The sequence below is a fragment of the Petaurus breviceps genome, unplaced genomic scaffold (assembly GCF_028583685.1).
Source record: "Petaurus breviceps papuanus isolate PSGF00001 unplaced genomic scaffold, PetGlider_PUasm1.0 188, whole genome shotgun sequence".
In the NCBI taxonomy this organism is placed as follows: Eukaryota; Metazoa; Chordata; class Mammalia; order Diprotodontia; family Petauridae; genus Petaurus; species Petaurus breviceps.
This window is the reverse complement of record NW_027185804.1, coordinates 10,731,523-10,749,226: the sequence shown is the minus strand read 5'-3', so window position 1 is coordinate 10,749,226 and position 17,704 is coordinate 10,731,523. Positions and strand designations below refer to the sequence as shown.

The 17,704-nt window shown below is 42.0% G+C and overlaps 1 protein-coding gene across 2 annotated transcripts in view; it reads right to left on the bottom strand.

Moving 5' to 3' along the window:
- Nucleotides 1-17,704, bottom strand: part of NAV2 (neuron navigator 2) — a 464,415-nt gene that overhangs the window by 71,528 nt on the left and 375,183 nt on the right. For both annotated transcript variants that reach the window (XM_069091282.1, XM_069091283.1), the window contains 6 exons: nt 17,502-17,640; nt 8,416-8,707; nt 6,807-7,509; nt 3,713-4,177; nt 2,877-2,942; nt 1,424-1,468 (listed from right to left, as the gene is read on the bottom strand). In XM_069091282.1, coding sequence (XP_068947383.1) covers nt 1,424-1,468; nt 2,877-2,942; nt 3,713-4,177; nt 6,807-7,509; nt 8,416-8,707; nt 17,502-17,640 — 1,710 coding nt within the window. The remainder of the gene's footprint in view (nt 1-1,423; nt 1,469-2,876; nt 2,943-3,712; nt 4,178-6,806; nt 7,510-8,415; nt 8,708-17,501; nt 17,641-17,704) is intronic.

Genomic DNA, 17,704 nt, shown 5'->3' with positions numbered 1-17,704 from the left:
GACTCAGACACTTATTAGCTGTGGGACAATGGGGAAGTCATTTAAAATCTCTGAGTCACAATTCCTCAGAACTGAACAAGGGATAATAAGAAAATCCATCCCACACCGAGTTTCATTGAGGATCACACGAAGCAACGTACATAAAACACTTTGCAAACCTTTAAAGCGTTATGGAAAGATGAGCTATGTGAGATTGATGGGTTTTTTTTCTTCCTCCCAACACATTCTATTTGCCCAAAATCTGCTCTACTTTAAGACCCTGTTGGAAGGAAGTATTGCTACCTACCTTACTTTACAGGTCAATATGTTTCAGCCTTAAAAATTACAGGTTGTTAGATACACATACACATGACAGCAATGAAACATTCCATTCCACGTCCCATGTGTGATCAAGCAGTTCATACCCAGTGCTGGGTGAACCACCTGCTACAAAGAACAAGGCATTTAGAGAGCAGGAAAAATGGTAGCAGCCGCCGTGAGATGGGGATCCTGGAAGGAGGGCAAGGAAGTCAAAACCTCTCAAGTGGGTGAAGTGACCCCCAGAGCGGAAGCAGGATTGACTTATAGCATTTCATTTAGCCAGGGCTTGCCTTGCTAATGAGCCAAAACCACCCACTTGGTTTCAAGAGAAAGGAAAATCCTTTCTGGTGGGTGTTTTCCAAGTTTTCCCCCAGGAAACAGATTACATGCTTTTGGCATGTTAAAAGCTGATGTCAATTTTCAGTCAGGATATCCTAGATTCAGCAAAGTACCCCTTATTAGCAACATTTTTAATTGGCAAGAAAAAGGGAGAAAAAAGACCAAGACCATAGGCTCATAGGCTCATAGATTAAGAGTGAGAAGTGGCCTTAGGATCATAAGGTCCAACTTCCTCATTTTACAAAGGAGAAAATCAGAACTCAGAGGCTGAGTGACTTGCCCATGGTCACACAGGTTAGAAGTATCCCCAGTGGGATTCAAACAGAGGTCCCGAGTCCAAATCCAGGGCTCAACACAGTCCAGGTTTTTGGTTGGTTTTGTTTTTTGCCCTTTCTTACCCTGTCCTAGCAAGCAAATGAAAATGCTATAAATCGTGCCCTTTTTTTTCCTTGGAAAATAGTTTCCGTGAGCAGTGCTCTGATGGCAAATTTGTCTGAGCTGATTGACCTGGCCACAAAAGCAGCAGGCCACTGCTCCCCACTCTTGCCCAGCGATGGTTTTTCAGGATTTAGTCTGCAAAAGCCACAGCCCCTGCTCAAGCAAACAAGCCACTGGATGGGGAGGTGAAGACAGGAGGGTCAGAGGAGCCTGGCCCAAACAGTCCAGCTGTTGAAGCAAATGACCTTCTCCTACCCCACCCTGCTGCCAGCCACAAGAAAGACACACACAGCCAAGTGCCCAAGCCACCACAAAAGCCAAGTACGCTAGGAGGAAACACCAATACCTGAGTCCTTTCTTAGGCAAAGTGTTCCTATCAAGGTGCGGGTCACTGTAGGAGAGTTAAAAGAAAAAAAACTTCAGAGAAACACAAGGGGGGGAAGATTAAAAGAGCAGAAGGAAGAGAATGGTATCCACACCCACATCACATTTTTAGAGGAAAAAGTAACATCTCTTATCTAAGCAAGCATGCAACCAATATGTACGTACAAAAAAAATACATACATATATACATACATGAGACAACCTGATCCCTGGACCGTTTAGTTATCCATGCATTAGGTTCCATGCCATCACCCAGGGGCCAAAGCCAGCACTCCACTCCACACAAAATCGAAGGTGTCCTTTGGCTTTGGGAGATCCACGAGCCAATGTATTTGGGAAAAAGGGCTCCTTAGTCTGAGTCACCACTACCAGAATTAACTGGAGAACAAGGATGCCAGATTCTCCCCTCTATCTAGCCCACCCAAGCTTTGGCCTACTGCTTAAATGCTAGGGGGAGGGGGTACAGAGGAAGGCGGGGAGATGCTGGAGGTGTGTGAGATAAAGCAGGGGGGAAGGGACTACTCAGAGAGTTTTGAGAGGTCAAAAGCTTGTAGGAGTCTGAATACTTGGAATTCAGTTGTAGTTAAGTGAATTCCATCTGTCTCAACCTCAGTAGCCCTTGCTGCAGCATCCAGGAACTGAGAGTCAGGCCCCTGCCGAGCATGCCATAACTTGCTAGGTGATAAAGCCAAGGCATTATTGCTGTTTTCAAAAGGTAAGTATTTAAAGTACTGGTTCATGAGTGTGGCAAATTGGGGAGGGGGTAATGGGAGTGGTGTTTGTTTTTTTTTTTAATAGAATATAATCTACTTATTCTATTAAATAAAGTCCCCCTCCACCTATATCAAGGATAATGTGTACCACTGAAACTGGGCCCTGGGGAAACTACATGCAAAACTCAGCTTAGCCATTTTCATTTTCTCTATTCTTCTGAGATTCACTTTTTTTTTTTTAAATATTGCCATCATTAAGGAAAATGGGCACATGGGAACAAAGCCACCTCCAAGACTAGACAAGCCAAATCAGAGTGACCCACTTACCCAGGAGAAACTGTGGGACTGCATTGGGAGATGGAGACAAGCTGAGAGAGGTCTGCCAGGTGGCGGTAGGTGGAGTGGGCTGGGCTTGGGGGGAGGGAGAAATAGCATGCCACAGGAAGACTGAAATGCAAGCGAGAGTTTCTTCTGGGCTATTTGAGAAGAGCAGGGTTCTTGTACACAAAAGGGGGTCTCCCTCCAGTTCTCAAAAAGCAAAGGAGCAAACCCTCACTGGCACAAATGATACCAAATCCACAAACACAAGCCAGGGGGCCTCCACCCAGCAGCCTCTCCTCAACAAACATCTGACTTCAGATAAGTGAATGGAAAAACCTGGAGGCCCTGTGTGGTCGCCTGCCTGAAAGGAACATCATTTACCTGTCCTGTTTCCTGGGTAAAGTATTTCTGCAGAACTTAGGGCTAGCAGCAGGGGTAGAGAGAGGGCTAGAAGAATAAGTCCAATCAGACAGAAAACAAGAGAAGGAATATTAGCGCCAAGAATGCTGAAGAGAGGGAAGTTGTTAAACACAGTAATCAGAACATTTTAGTTTTCCAAAAGCTACTGTTAGTTTTTTTTCCTCCCACTTCAAGAAATGCAACATGACTCAACAGCAGAATGAAACACACTGCCCAGCTGAAGCCCAGGATTTCTAAGTTTCAAATTCCTAGCCAGGCAGTCCTTTGGGTAGGGCCCCTGCCATCTGCTTGCTACCGTAACAACCCAGCTACCCTGGGGAACTACCCTAAGATTTCCCAGAAGCCTATTAAGAAGAACAACTGTTCTCTTTAATACACAAACTACTTTGAGGCAGAATTACTAGAGGGAGGGAAGGAAAAAAAGTTGATGCAAGGAGGGGGGGAGGACAAAATGACTGTTAGAAGGATTTCAAAGGGTGAATATCATTTCAAAGGGAAGGAATTAAAACAAAGTCTTCCAGCAGCTGTGAGCACTGAGGATGACCAAAATCGAAAAGACAGCAGAAAGTATATTTTCATATTTGGTGTAATATCAGACGGGTGAGAAATCAGTTTGAGTTCTAGTATTATTTGTAAGCTGTGTAATGGTATCAACAGACCAAAAAAGAAAGAGATTCAAATTTTTCTTTTAAAAGTTAACTCACTTTTGGGGACTCCTGCTATAACTTTCTTGTTTTTTTAGGGTGCTGTTATTCTAAATAACTTATGATGATAAATCAAACAATGGAAACACTAACCTTTCTGACAGTGTGGTCTTAACACTGTTGGTTCTTATAAAGGGAGTGAGGGAGTCATCCTTGGAAGAGATCAAGCCAGTAGAAGAATTGTGACTCAGTCCCCCTCCGCTGCTGAGGGAGATGTCAATGGATTCACAGCTGGTGTGAAGGCTGCTAATGGACTGGTATCCAAGGCCATCCTTGCTCACTGCCGAAGAGCTGCTAGCATTGGTGCCCCAGGTGAGACTATTGGAAGGAACAGAGTGGGCTGAGCTGGGGCTAGAGGCTAACGGAGACTGGTTCATGTCGGCATTCTTACTGTACAGTGGGCTACTGCTCCCGCTGCTCAAAATGCCACTGCCAGAGGGGGACTCTAAGTTGCCTTGCTGGGTCATAGTAGCATGAGGATTAGAGATGACCACTGAATTTTTCATACTTTCAGCTGTGGTGATGGACACTTGTTTAGCAGGCTTTCCACCAAAGAGTCTGTGAAGAGATAAAGCATTGTGGGGATTGAGTGCTCAATGCCAAAGGCAAGGAGCTTTCAAAGAGATTGGTGGGGAAAAGGAGATAGCAAGAATCTGCAGAAAGGGGGAATGATTTCTATCTTACCAAAATGGCTAACCTTGCATTTTGTGGTCTTTCCCAGGTCTTTCCCCAAATCTCTGAAAATGACTTTAGCTCTCAGCTAATGGAGGTAAGGAGTGGAGGTGTGAGGAAGATAGTATTTGATTTGGTACCCTTCATTAGTGGGTCCCTATTGTGTCACTCTTTCAGTAATTCAATGAAAGTGCAGTAGAACATTTTGTAGATGTTAGGGAGACGAAGACAAAGAAGATTCTATTGTTGCCTTCATGGAGCTCATGATCTAATAGGAAGAATAAAACCTATAACAAATTACTCTAAGTAGATGAACTGGAAAATTTTGTCACGATCATTTTGGTTTCCTAGCTTTTTGGATGAAGTTTGTTTTTCCCAGTCAAGAGTACCTGGAATTAGGTAACATTAGCTTAACTGCCTACATCTGCACCTGGAAGCCTGGAAAGCCCGTCTTTCATGGAAATATTGGTTTTTGTGCCACTCTCCAATGACTAGGAAGCACTCATCTGGCATTAACGCTGGATAGTCTGAACCTCAAAACAACTGGGGGAGTGTTCAGTAGGCAACAGCCCTTCCTAGGCACATAGGGACCAGTTTGCTTCCTTTTCCTACAGATCATATGCCCAACCTTGTCCAGTTATCACAAAATTGTGTACTGTCAGACCTTGCCATGGTTGGGGGTGGTGATGGGGTGAATGGAATGGGAGAAAAAACATGGTCTCCTCATAGCAAGTCAATGGCATTCATTGCCTTTGACTGCAAAGGAAAATTTTTTGAAGGGAGTGAGGGAGTCATCCTTGGAAGAGATGAAAATTTTTTGCAAGAAATATATATATATATATATATATATATGTATGTATGTAACACACACAAATATATATACCACCTATAAAAGTAAGTGTGTGTGTGTGTGTGTGTGTGTGTGTGTGTGTGTGTATGTGTAGGGGGGAAAAAAACTCAAACCTCAACTTGTAGGAACTAAGCATTTAAAAATCTTCCAGGGAGAGCAATAAGTAAGCTATAATAACACCAAATCACTGTTTTCCCCTGAAATCAGCCACAGGATTTTAAAGTGAGTTTGGGCTTTATATCCAATGCAGTCCTACTAATCTCGTTTACCATAAAATTATGGTTTATTATCCTCTTAACTAGAAGATAACTGGTGTCTGATGAGAAATGCTTTCAGTATAAAGGTTCTTTAGACAACCAGAGAATGAAGGGTCTAATCAATTAGGAGAAAGGAAAATAATAACATCAAATATAAAATTTTCCAAGAGTTAGTTGAAACGTGCTCAGCATCGTGTCTAAGAAGCCATACTCATTTTCATGTCTGCGATTATAGGAGCCTATGGGTCTAGGAAAATGCCTTTGTAGTTACTGAAAGAAATTTCCACACAAAGTGAGTATTACATATAATATATTAAGCGAGAAGCAATAAAATGTTTCATTTACCAAGCAGTATGTTGGAACAACAAAGGGTACAAACTTTGATTTCCCTGCTCAAAAAATAGTTCTTGAAGTTTTAATAATCAAGTCTAGGCAAGTAAGAGTAAGTGTTGAATTGCTTCATTATACCTTTCATGAAATTGGTATTTAGGAAGCTCTTTCAAATGTTCCTGTTCATCAAAAATAAAATTTCAGTCTTTATTTGCTATGGTGTGGTCTCACCTCTCTAGAGAGCATAGAAGACATGAGGGGGAAGATAGGGAGCTGTGGCAGTCTCCTGATGCCACCTGCCTTTACTGTAACAGAATGATGATAGTGGAGGGGAAGGGGGTGTAGGAGAGGATAAGGAGACAGCCCAGCGCTAACTCCAAAGTACTAGAATGGTGCTATCTTATAGACACCAGACAGAAAAAAAGGAATCATACCATCTCTCTCCCTAGAGAAACTTTGCTCTAGAGTGGGAAATGGGGATGCAAATTGGCTTTGAAAGACATAAAGGAAAATAATGTTCCTTTCCCAGAATCCCTTCTAATCAAAAGACACATTTTCCTCTTCTCATCCTTTTGAAAAACAAAACAACACAGGATAGAGCAGAGAAAGCGAAGAGTGATTGACCCAGCTGAATTAACATCTTGGTTAGAATTTTGAGTGAACCACAATTTCCATCAAGTATACCAGGCAGGTTGTTTTTTGTTTTTAATGTGACCATAATGGGACCAGAGAAAACTCTGCTATGAATCATCAAAGAAAGGAAGATTGTTCCTTGACTTAGCAACTGTTCCTGAGTTATGGCCAGCAAAGTATTGCAGAGTGGCAAGCCTCTGCTTTGCCTATTTGAAAATATCTTTTTTTTTTTTTAATCGGCAACCCAGGGCACCAAAATGATCTAAGGCTAAATGTTTTGTTTTACAGTAGCAATGTCCCAAGGGCTCATCCTGTTTAAAAGTGAGAAATAGAGGTGGATGAAAACAGCTGGCCTGTTATTAACAAAACAGAATGCAAACTGCCCAAGAAAATCGTTTCCATTCCAGTCAGCATTATTTAAACTGAGAGGCAAGACAGAACTTACCTTCGTAGCGTGGGAGATGCTACATCTGGGTACTTGGCTCCTTGAGGATGGGGGACTGGGGCCACGCTGGATGCTGGCTGGGATGCTGGGTTCACTTTAACCGAGTTACAGGAAGCTACGCTCTCATTGTCAGAAGAGATTCCCTTTTCTTTATCTGTCTGATTGATGAGTCCTGGCAGAGAGCTCCCCAAGGCTGCCTTGGAAGGCTCTCTCAGTTTGGGCACAGGCAGACCTGCCGATTTGCTGCTCACATTGGAATCTATGCTACTGGTGCTGGATCTATTACCAGCCCCATTGCGGCTACTGGACTTACTGGGACGAGGCAGACTCCTGTACTGCAGATTTGTCCTTGTGCTTAGAGCTAGGTAGCCATCGTCCTGGTTCTGGGCCCCATCCATGCTTGTCTTTCGACTGGCAGATCTCCCCACCAGCCCAGAAGACTTGGGAATCTTGCCCAGGGTAGCTGATCTGCTGGTGATGGTGGCTCCGCTAGCCGTAATCATGGTCAGCCCAATGGTGGAGCCACTCTGTTTCTTAAACCCAAAGGCATTGGTATTGGCGGTAGCCGATCTGGCGCTATTGGGAAGAGACTTTTTGGATTCATCACCACTGCTGCGACCTGCATCTGACGGAGAGCGTTTCACCTGTGTGGTTTTAGGGGAAAGCCTTCCTTTCTCTGATACCTTTGCATCATCTGTTTTTCCTAAGAGAGAAATCAATGTGTGAGACTCCAAAGACTCAAAATCAAGACACAGAGGAATGTAATCAATATACGAAACACCTTCTTGTGAAGAGAAAATATTCCCATGGGAAGATAATTCCCTTTAAGAAGCAAAAGAAACAGGAAATAATCTTGTCTGTTGCTGTTGTGTTATGTCTATTAGCAAACATTTATTTTTCATAAACATTTAAAACAATTTTGGTAAAGAAAAGTCACCTGAGCATTTAAACTGAAATCTGGAAACCAAATGTCTCTCCCCATTAGGATCCTATGGTTGAAAAGAGCCTTTGAAGTCATTTAATCCCTCCATCCCATTTCACAGATAAGGACACTATGACCCAGAGACATTTAAGGTCATTCAGTTATTAAGTGGTAGTCAGAATTTGAACCCAGGTCATCACTAACTAAAAGGTTGCCCAGACATTTCTGTAGGGCATACCTCTTTCAACAAACTATACTTGCTTACTGCACATTTTCCAAAGCATTCATAATAAAATCTCATAGGTATAAGGAATTTGAGAAATCAGTGTAGGCTTTACTTGGCACACAGTTTAACTAATTCAATATGTTTCTGACACTTAGATATTTTAATAGTTTAATGGGGTAACACACATAAGTTATTTCAATTAGGCTGAGGTGAAGAATGTGTATGTGTGCAAATGCATACATACATACACATATGTATATATGAATACATATATACATTCATTCATAGAAATATTTTTGAAAGACTACTAGAAAATATACTGCAAAACACTCCCCGCCCCCTCTGCCAAAAAAAAAATGCAAATCCACAAGGACCTAGAAAGATAATGTTATAAGAGTTACTGATCCTTGGTTTCAAAGGCACACCATCCTGGTCTGGGACAGTTTCCTGCTTTTCCTCACCTGTCCCTGGAGTCTTCAGAGTGCCTGCTGTGGCAGAAGGCTTGGTCCTTGGCATGGTGATGCCAACCTGGGCCGACATGCCCCGCCGCCATGAGCCTGTCTGGGAAATAACTGTGTTCTTTCGCCCTGAGGTGCTCTTGTCAGACTCATCGGACACATCGGAGGGATTCCGCCGCCACTTGGACCCAGGTTCCATCTTTATGCCGCTGTCAGATCCCCCGTCTGATTTCTTGATGTCATCACCAGACCAAAGAGAATTCCGCTCCACTTGTGAATGCTTCTCAGCGTCAGTCTGAAGAAAAAAGTACCCCAGGTTAAGTTCTCCCCAGATCCGAGGTCTGAGATGCCACTCATGAAAATATGACTATTATGAATGAGCAAAAGGAAGGAAAAAAGAAAGAGATTGATAACGATTTCTTGGACGTTACAAAAAAGAAAGTTTTGGCTTCGTGCTTTGAATTCCTTACTCAAATACTCTGCTTTTCTGGGTTCAAGAAAGGTGAAGAAAACATGATGATACCTAAGGGGATTAAGAGGAAAATAAGAGGAAGGTATAAAGGAGAAAGAAAGAGAAGGCGGCAAAAGAGATTCAGAAATTTAAAAAAAACCACCACCGACAAAAGAGCCCAGGTGATTCCCCAGGGATGCACAAGGCGTTCAATATCCAAGCCATTTGCCTCTCCTGCTTCCATCCTCCAACTCCACATGCCCCCGTATCTCGTGTATTCAAACATACTCAGCCAGCTTCCCTTTGTTCTCTGGATTCTCTATCACTTGACTGGCAGTTACATTTCTAGATACGGCACACTGCTGCAGCCTTCCTCGTGGAGTGAGACATGCTGAGGGGCTGCTAGCTTTACCCTCACATGCCAGAGAGACAGGAGCTGAAAGGAATGAAGCCCAAAATAATACTTCCTCAAAATGTTAAAAGGCAGAGGGGAATGATTAAAGCAGACGGGTGTAGAGTTCAAACTGAAGCTTCATTTATATGCTGTTCACTTATTATTTTTAAGCAATTTTTAATTTTTACACTATCCATAACTGAATAGATCTTTTTTTCTTCCTCAGTGAGTCATCCCTTTAGAACAAAGATTAGAGATAGAAAAAAAAATCAGCAAAATTGAATAATATATTGACCTCCTCCAGTCGAATATGCAATAGTCCATCCATATGGCTCCCCACTTCTGCAATGAAGAGAGCATTAGATTTTAGATTTTAAAATGGAAGGGATCTTCGAGGTCATCAAGCCCCTTGTTTCACATTTGAAGAAATGAAGACCTAGAGAGGTTAAGTGACTTGCCCAAGGTCACAAGGTAGTAAGTGACAGAGTCAGGATCTGAATCCAAATTTCCTGACTCCAGATTCCAGAGCCATTCCACTGAGTGAGAAGAATATTCTATTTATAGGATTCTTTAAGGTCTGCAAAGTGATGCCTTCAACAATCCCATACCAAAATAAATAAATAAAGCAGTACAAGTACTACTAGACCCATTTCACAGATGAATAAACTGAGGCTTAAGGAAGTGATTTATCAAGGATTCGAACTCACATCTCACAGTACAGTGCTCTTATATCCTACCATGGTATCCCAAAACAGTTTCAGGGACCACTTAAATCCCAGCTTTCAGCAACAGAATTAAGGACTGAAGATCTACTATTTTCCCCTATAGCAGAGCTATACTTTTGGGATGGCTATGCTATGCCCCAACTGAAGGCTTTGTAATGTTTCAAGAAGGACCATGGGGCTCAGGGGAAGAACTCTTCAAAAAGTTTTCACAACATAAGATTATTGCGCCTATGACCTTCAGAATGGTTCAGGATGCATTCTTTCCCCCAGCCCTGAAGGCTAGAAGCATTCACTGCCTGTGATCCTATGAGAGTCATCTGCGGCCATGGCTCCCTCTCCCTCTTCTGAATTTCTGTGCATTCACAGTCTGCATGGCTCATTTGGCAATTTGGATAAATTACCTCGTTCAGTTAATTATTTGTCACTGTTTCTGTGTCTTGCTATTCCATCTACTTCACTGGGGACTGAGCCTTATTCATTTTGGGATTCCCCAACAGTACCTATCACAAAGCTTTGAATATAGTAATGTATTTCAATTAATGCTTACTGATTAATTTTATCTCCTAATATGCCCTGAAAAAGCCACTTAGAATGCACCAGAGGCTAGCCCAGTGGGGAGAAAATAGGAAATCTGATCCCACTTACTCCTCTCTCAAGGCAGCAGAAGCAAGGAAAGAGGAACAGAGAGGAGAATGAATGTGTAGAACACAGTCACAAGACTTCCCCAATTCAAGGATGGATACAAGGCAAGCCCACTGTCCCAGCTCTCAGCTGGTCTAATGGAAACTTCCATAGAAAGAAGGACGTTGCCAAGTTTTCACTTATGGATAACTGACTTTTAATGTCTTCATCAGGATGAAAGTTGACAACCTTCCATGCCAGTCCATTTGTGTTAAGTTTTTCTTCAGCTGTTTCAGTCACGTCCAACTCTTTTACAACCCCATTTGGGGTTTTCTTCGCAAAGACACTGGAGTAGTTTGCCGTTTTCTTCTCAAGCTTATTTTCCAGATGAGAAAACTGAGGTAAACAGGGTTAAGTGATACACCCAGGGTCACACAGCTAGTAAGTGACTGAAGCCGGATTTAAACTCAGGAACATGAGTCTTCCTGACTCCAGGTCAGCATTCAATCCTCTATATAACCTAGCTGTCCTCAATTGCATTAATTATGCAAACAATTTTAGATCTGGAAAGGACCTCACAGATGGTCATCTCAATACTATTCCAATCTCATTTGTCACATCCTTGACAACAATAATAATGTGTATAAAACACCTGTTACATATATACTATGTTATATAACTATGTTACATATATTAATATTTCTATATTAAATTTCTATAGTCCTCTGTACACGCATTACATCATCTAATTCTTGCAAGAGACCTGTAGTCCAAATACTTTTACCCCCATTTCTTACAGATGAAAAAACTAGGAATCAGAGACAGTTTGAGAGACATGCCCATGATCATATAGTTAGAGTCAGAGGGAAGATTCAAACACTTTTCTGACTCCACATCCAGCACCCTTCCCATCACACCACCGAAGACCTCTAAAGTCACAGAATTCCCCACCACCTCAGGTAGAGTCCATTCCATTTTTGTGCCCACAGATTTAATTGTTGGGAAGTTTTCCCTAACAATTAGTTGAAACTTGTATCCAATAAATCATCCTTTCTTACCCCTTCCTTTACATCTGAGAAAATGACACCCAAAAAGGAGAAATTACTCATCCAACATCTCATAGGTATAGGACTGGGATTCAAAACCCAATTCCACAATGCTAACCCTAGCATTCTTTTCATTAGGCCATAGCACCTACCTCCCAAACTCTTACCCAGTGACCTTAGTTTTGCCTTTTTGGGGGCCCAGGTGAACCCTTCTATCCCTTCTTTCACATAAAAATGCCTCACATTTACATAGCATCAAATATGTTCCAAGAACTGCACTAAGGGCTTTACAATTATTATCTCATCCTCACAACAACCCTGGGAGGTGGGTGCTGCTGTCATAACCATCTTACAGATGAGGAAACTGAGGTTAAGTGATTTGTCTCAGGTCACATAGCTAGTAGGTGCTTGAGGTTTCATTCCAACTCAGGTCTCCCTGATTCCAAGCCCTAATGTTGTGTTCTTTGAAGATCTCTCTCTGTCTCTGTCTCTCTCTGTCTCTCTCTGTCTCTCTCTCTCTGTCTCTGTCTCTGTCTCTCTCTGTCTCTCTGTCTCTCTGTCTCTCTCTCTCTCTCTCTCTCTCTCTCTGTCTCTGTCTGTCTGTCTGTCTCTCTCTCTCTCTCTCTCTCTGTTTCTTTCTTTCCTTTTGCTTTTTGGAGCGGGGAAGGTAGGGCAATTGGGGTTAAGTGACTTGCCCAAGGTCACATGGCTAGTTTTGTGTTAAGTGTCTGAAGCTGGATTTAAACTCAGGTCCTCCTGACTCAGGGCTGGTGCTCTATTCACTGTGCCATCTAGCCACCCCTGGAGAGCTCTTTCATATATCCTGAAGAAGAACTCTGACTTGTGTGTCATGAAATCTAGATTCTAGTCCTGACTCCACTATTGAGAGCCTTTGGGCAAGTTCTTTCATTTTTCATTGCTTCAATTGCCTCATCTATAAAATAAAAAAGATGATCTGAGGTCCCTGCCAGGTCTAAATATTTGATTCAGTGATCCAGATCTTAAGTCCCTGTCAATACATGCAAATTTCTGTAATCAACTGCAGAGAAAAAGAAAACTTGAAGAATATGCTATATATAACCTATACCAAATTGCTTACCATCTTGGGGTAGGGAAGGGAGAGAATTTTTAACTCAAATTTTTAAAAAACCAAATGTTTAAAACTGTTTTTACATGCAATTGGGAAAGAATAAAATATTGTACAAAAAAGACATATGTGCTAGCTTAAAGACCATAGGGAAACTGGCATTCTTCATGTGATTATTGTGGGTGAGGTAGGAATATTTATCTATTTTTGTAAGCCCTGAACTCCTGCCACCAAACCCTTCACAAAGAGCCTTGTAGCATCTGTAAAGACAAATTGTAGAAATAAGGTCCTAATCAGCTCTCAGTTAATCATTCAAGGCATTCTGAGTAAGGTGGCCAGATGCTGGGGAGCACAGTTCCTTCATTTCCCCAACATCCCAAGCCTTAGTACTCTGAATGCAAACATGATCATTACTTCATTCATTCAGCTTGCTATGTGTTAGATGTTAAAAGAGATACAAAAGTAAAGAAGATAGAGGCTGGGACTAGACCTCTAATTTCGCATGTACAGGAAACTCCCTCTACCGATGCATGCTGGGACCTTGTTTGCATCCTATGGTATTATAGAGTTGCCCAGGGCTGAGATGTTGTGATTTTTCCCAGAGCCATACAGGTGATGCGGTTAGAGATTAGAAACCAAACTGAAGTCTTTCTGGTTTCATTGCCAAGTATCTATCCACCATGACATGCTACCTCTCACAAATAGAGGGAAAAAACAGCACAATGACCCACCCAGAAAAAGAGATAGTTCACGTTTGTGTCATGACATAAATATTACTATGCCAGCCTTTGGAGCATTATGAAGAGAGGAAAGCATCTTGAATTTGGAGTCAGAGGATCTTAGTTGAAGTCATGCCCTGGCACTTGCTATCAGTGTGACCTTGGACAAGTCACTTGGCATTTCTGGGTCTCAATTTCCCTCATTTGTTAAATAAGGAGACTGTATCCTAGAATCACAAATTTGAAACTAGAGGGACCTCAGAATCTACATAGCCCAATAGCCTCGTGTGACAGATGAGGAACTCAGGTCTAGAGAGTTTAAGTGACTTGTTCACCTAGTCTGATGAAGAATTTAAATCCATGGACTAAAGCCTAACTCCAAGGCCACATCATCCATCATGCCCTGCTGACTCTAGAAAATGGCATGTTGTTATTCATGTTTCAGTCATGTCCAATTCTCCCTGACTCTATCTGGGGTTTTCTTGGCAGATACTGGAGTGGTTGGCCATTTCTTTCTCCACCTCATTTTACAGATGAGGAAATTGAGGCAAACAGGGGTAAATGACTCACCCAGGGTCACACAGCTAGTAAGTGTCTGAAGCTGGGTTTGAACTCAGGTCTTCCTGACTCCAGTTCCAACACTCTTTCTATTGCACAGGTGGCTCCAAAGATCCTTTACAGATATCATCCTATAATGCACAGGCGTGCACACACACAAACATGCATACATGCTAGCTCATGCTCCCAGTCATCTGCTCTGTACCCAGACCCAATCTACACCCAGGTAATAATGATCATCTAATATTAGGGTGAATCTAGGTGAGGGGTGCAGATAATCGAGAAAGCAGTTAATCCCCTCATCAATAATTAACTTCAAGCTCCCTCCCCACAGTTACTACCATTCTCCCCTCCTCCAATATCGCTAAAAAAGTAATAAACATCCCATATTTTTAGAAAAATCATCTTTTCTATGTTTTCCTCTTCCTATATTTTTTTCTATATTTTCCTCTTTCTTCTGTTTTCCTTTGTAAAATGGAAAATTTCAGAATTTATATCCTGTTTTTCACCAACTTTCATTACTCTGTGTTCATATCTTTTCTTCCTTTGACATAAGGCTCTGTATTCCTATTTGATATCCTGTGTTTAAAATAAAAATCACTAAGAATCTGAAGGTGCCAAATTTCAGGGTGAGTAGTTTTAGAAAAATGACTGCATTATCATCCCTATCCTACCATCCTTCTGGGACGCCAGATAATGGCCCTTAACAGTCATCTGTGTAATACAGGGAAGGGAGAGCAGTGGATTGAAAGTTCTTCTGAAATCAGATGTTTTAAGATGCTCCCTGGTTAGGAAACAATGGAAAGTGACTGGGAAATCATTCTTTTAAAAATCCTTACATTTATTTTTGGTGAACATTTCTTTAGGCTGGCATTTATTTCACTCCCCGTGCTTTGATTCTAAAAGCTTTCTGATGAGATGCATACAAGATGAGCAACAGGAAATTAAACATGTAGCGAAGGAGGATAGGCCACTCTCCAAACCCCAGAGACAGGTCCCTGAACAGTGACTAGATCTGAATATGTCACAGGGAAAATCACTTCCACACCCTCCAGATGTTAACTCCGTAAATCTTGAAAAGAGAATCCAACACGGCCTTCTTAGCCCAGGAACAAAGGCTGAGGGAGTCATACAATACACAATTTAAGAGCAGGCCTTGCTACAATCTCCCAACAAGTAAACAAAAGAGAAACCACACACTGAAATCTTTCTCTGAAGAGTTACCGCTTATTAACAGCTACACTCAGTCAAAGGCCTTGATAATTCCAAATTCCTTTGGCTCTGAAACCAGCTGTCTAAGGACTATCTTGAAGGCATTTTTACCCCCTTGGGACTGGTATGTGTCTCGGGGAAGTTAAGTATCTATGAAAGAGGAAAACTAGAAGAAATCTGCAACATTTTAATGGATGGTTTATGCTAAAGACATCAACTTGCTGGGAATATTTAAATTCTCTAATTTCCCTGATTGGGGGGGGGGGGAGCGGTGACCATGCTGAGACAGTATCCCAGAGTATACAATGTACAGTAAAGATTTCAAGAAAAACACACACACATACATAGCACATACACGCAAATAACTGCTCAAAATGAAAACACATGCAGTGACAGGCAGGCCTGGAGGCTATGCCCAATACCTCTCATTAGGCAGTCACTGTTTACATTTTTGAGAGACTTAATCATATGTAAACCCTCACACGTCCTTTATTCAGCACTATTCTCAAAGAAAATGGGCACTCAGAGTTTCAATGAAGGGGGTTACCTGTAGAAAATGAGGGCATACTTGGTGGAACTGGATGAGAAGGAAACAGAAGGACTAAGAAGATGGTAGAAAACTCAGCCCTACCTCAAGGTCCCCCTGGGAAGCTTTACCTAGCTCAGTCAGTCATGTGCTTAGCAATAACCTCCACGACTGTCGTACCAGTTACATGAGTTCAGTAAGAATTAACTGATTATTAGTGTGAGGGGCTTTGAAATCATAGGATAGTATGGGTATGGAAACACACGCTTGTAATCCCTTTGGCTGGAGTATCTGAGGCTGGGGGATCACTTATGCTCAAGAGTTCTGAGCTATAACAGGGCTAAAGTTGATCAAGTGTCTACATCAAGACTGGCACTAATATGGTGAATCCCACGGCAGTAGGGGGCCACCAGGCTGCCCATGGAAGGGAGAATTGGACCCAGGTCAGAAACATAAAACTTCCATGTCAAACAGTGGTAGGATTGGGCACTTCCATCTTGGGCAAGACAGTGAGACACAGAATCAAAAAAATGGGAGAGGAAAGGGGAAAGAAAAGGAGAGGAGGAAAAAGAATCATAGAACAAAGACATCAATGTTGGCATAACAATGTGACTAAAACCAGAAACCTGTGTAAGTCAAGAGACTGGAGTTTTGGTCCTAATCCAGTCAATGACTATGTGGCATATACCTCAGTTTCCTTTGGTGAACAGCTAAATATGGTATCATGGAAAGAACAATGGACATAGAGGGAGAGTTGTCATTGCCCAGTCGTGTCTGACTCTCCGTGACCCCATTTGGGGTTTTCTTGGCAAAGATACCGCAGTCGTTTGCCATTTTCTTCTCTACTTCATTTTACAGATGAGGAAACTGAGGCAAACAGGAATTTAGTGACTTGCCCAGGGTCACACAACTAGTAAGTATCTGAGGTTGGATTTGAACTCAGGAAGATGAGTCTTCTTGATTCCAAGCCCAGGGCTCTATCCACTGTCCACTTAACACCTGCCTCAGAGGCAGAGAAAAAGCTGCAAATCCCAGCTCTGAAACTTATTAATTACATGGCCTTGGGCAAACCACTTTCCAATTCTATGGACCTCAACTTTCTTATCTGTAAAATTAGGAGCTGGAAAGAGCTCCAATTGTCCTCTCTCATTCAAAATCTATGATTTCATGAATTTTTTTTAAAAGTTCAAATTATTTTTAATTTTTGGAATAAAACAAGCATTTCCATAATTTAATATAATAAAAAATTTTTAAAGATAAAATGAGGTGAAATTTAGTGAAAGTATTCCCTTCAGAAAGTACTTCAGAAACAAATATGACATAGGTCCTACAAGAGTCACAAAATGTTAAAGGTAAAAGAGAGAATATCTGATTCAAACACCTTGTTTCATAAAAAAAAAGGGGGGGGGATCATTTGCCTTAAGTGAATCAGACATAACATCAGAGCTCAGAGAAGAATTTAGGTGACCTAACTCAGATTAGGTAACACTAATTAAGCTCCTACTCTAGTATTCTCTCCATAGCTGTTATCATGTCAAGATGTTGAACTTGACTTCCTTTCCTTGAGCCCCAGCTAGGAGTTAAGAAAAGCCTCCAAGGGTGCAGAAGTCCCAGTGGCAATGGTGGACCCTTTGGGCTTGGTCCACTAATATACCCCCCAAGTCATTCTGTCCTCTTCCTCCAGGTCTGCTGATCTTTTCCTGGAAGACAGCTTGGGACTGGCTCCCCATTTCCCACAGGGGTGACTTACCTGCACATCCAAGTTTTTCCTCGAGGAGGCTGGAGTGTTGGCATAGGAGCTGATGGACGAGCTGGTATTGATATCATCGGTGCTGAGATTGTCTATGGTGTCGCTGATCCCGCTGCTGACAGAGCTGCTGTCATCCCAGCTGCAAAAAGCAAGAGATCAGAACATTGGAGCCTTCTCCTACGCGGGCCATGAAGGAGAAAACA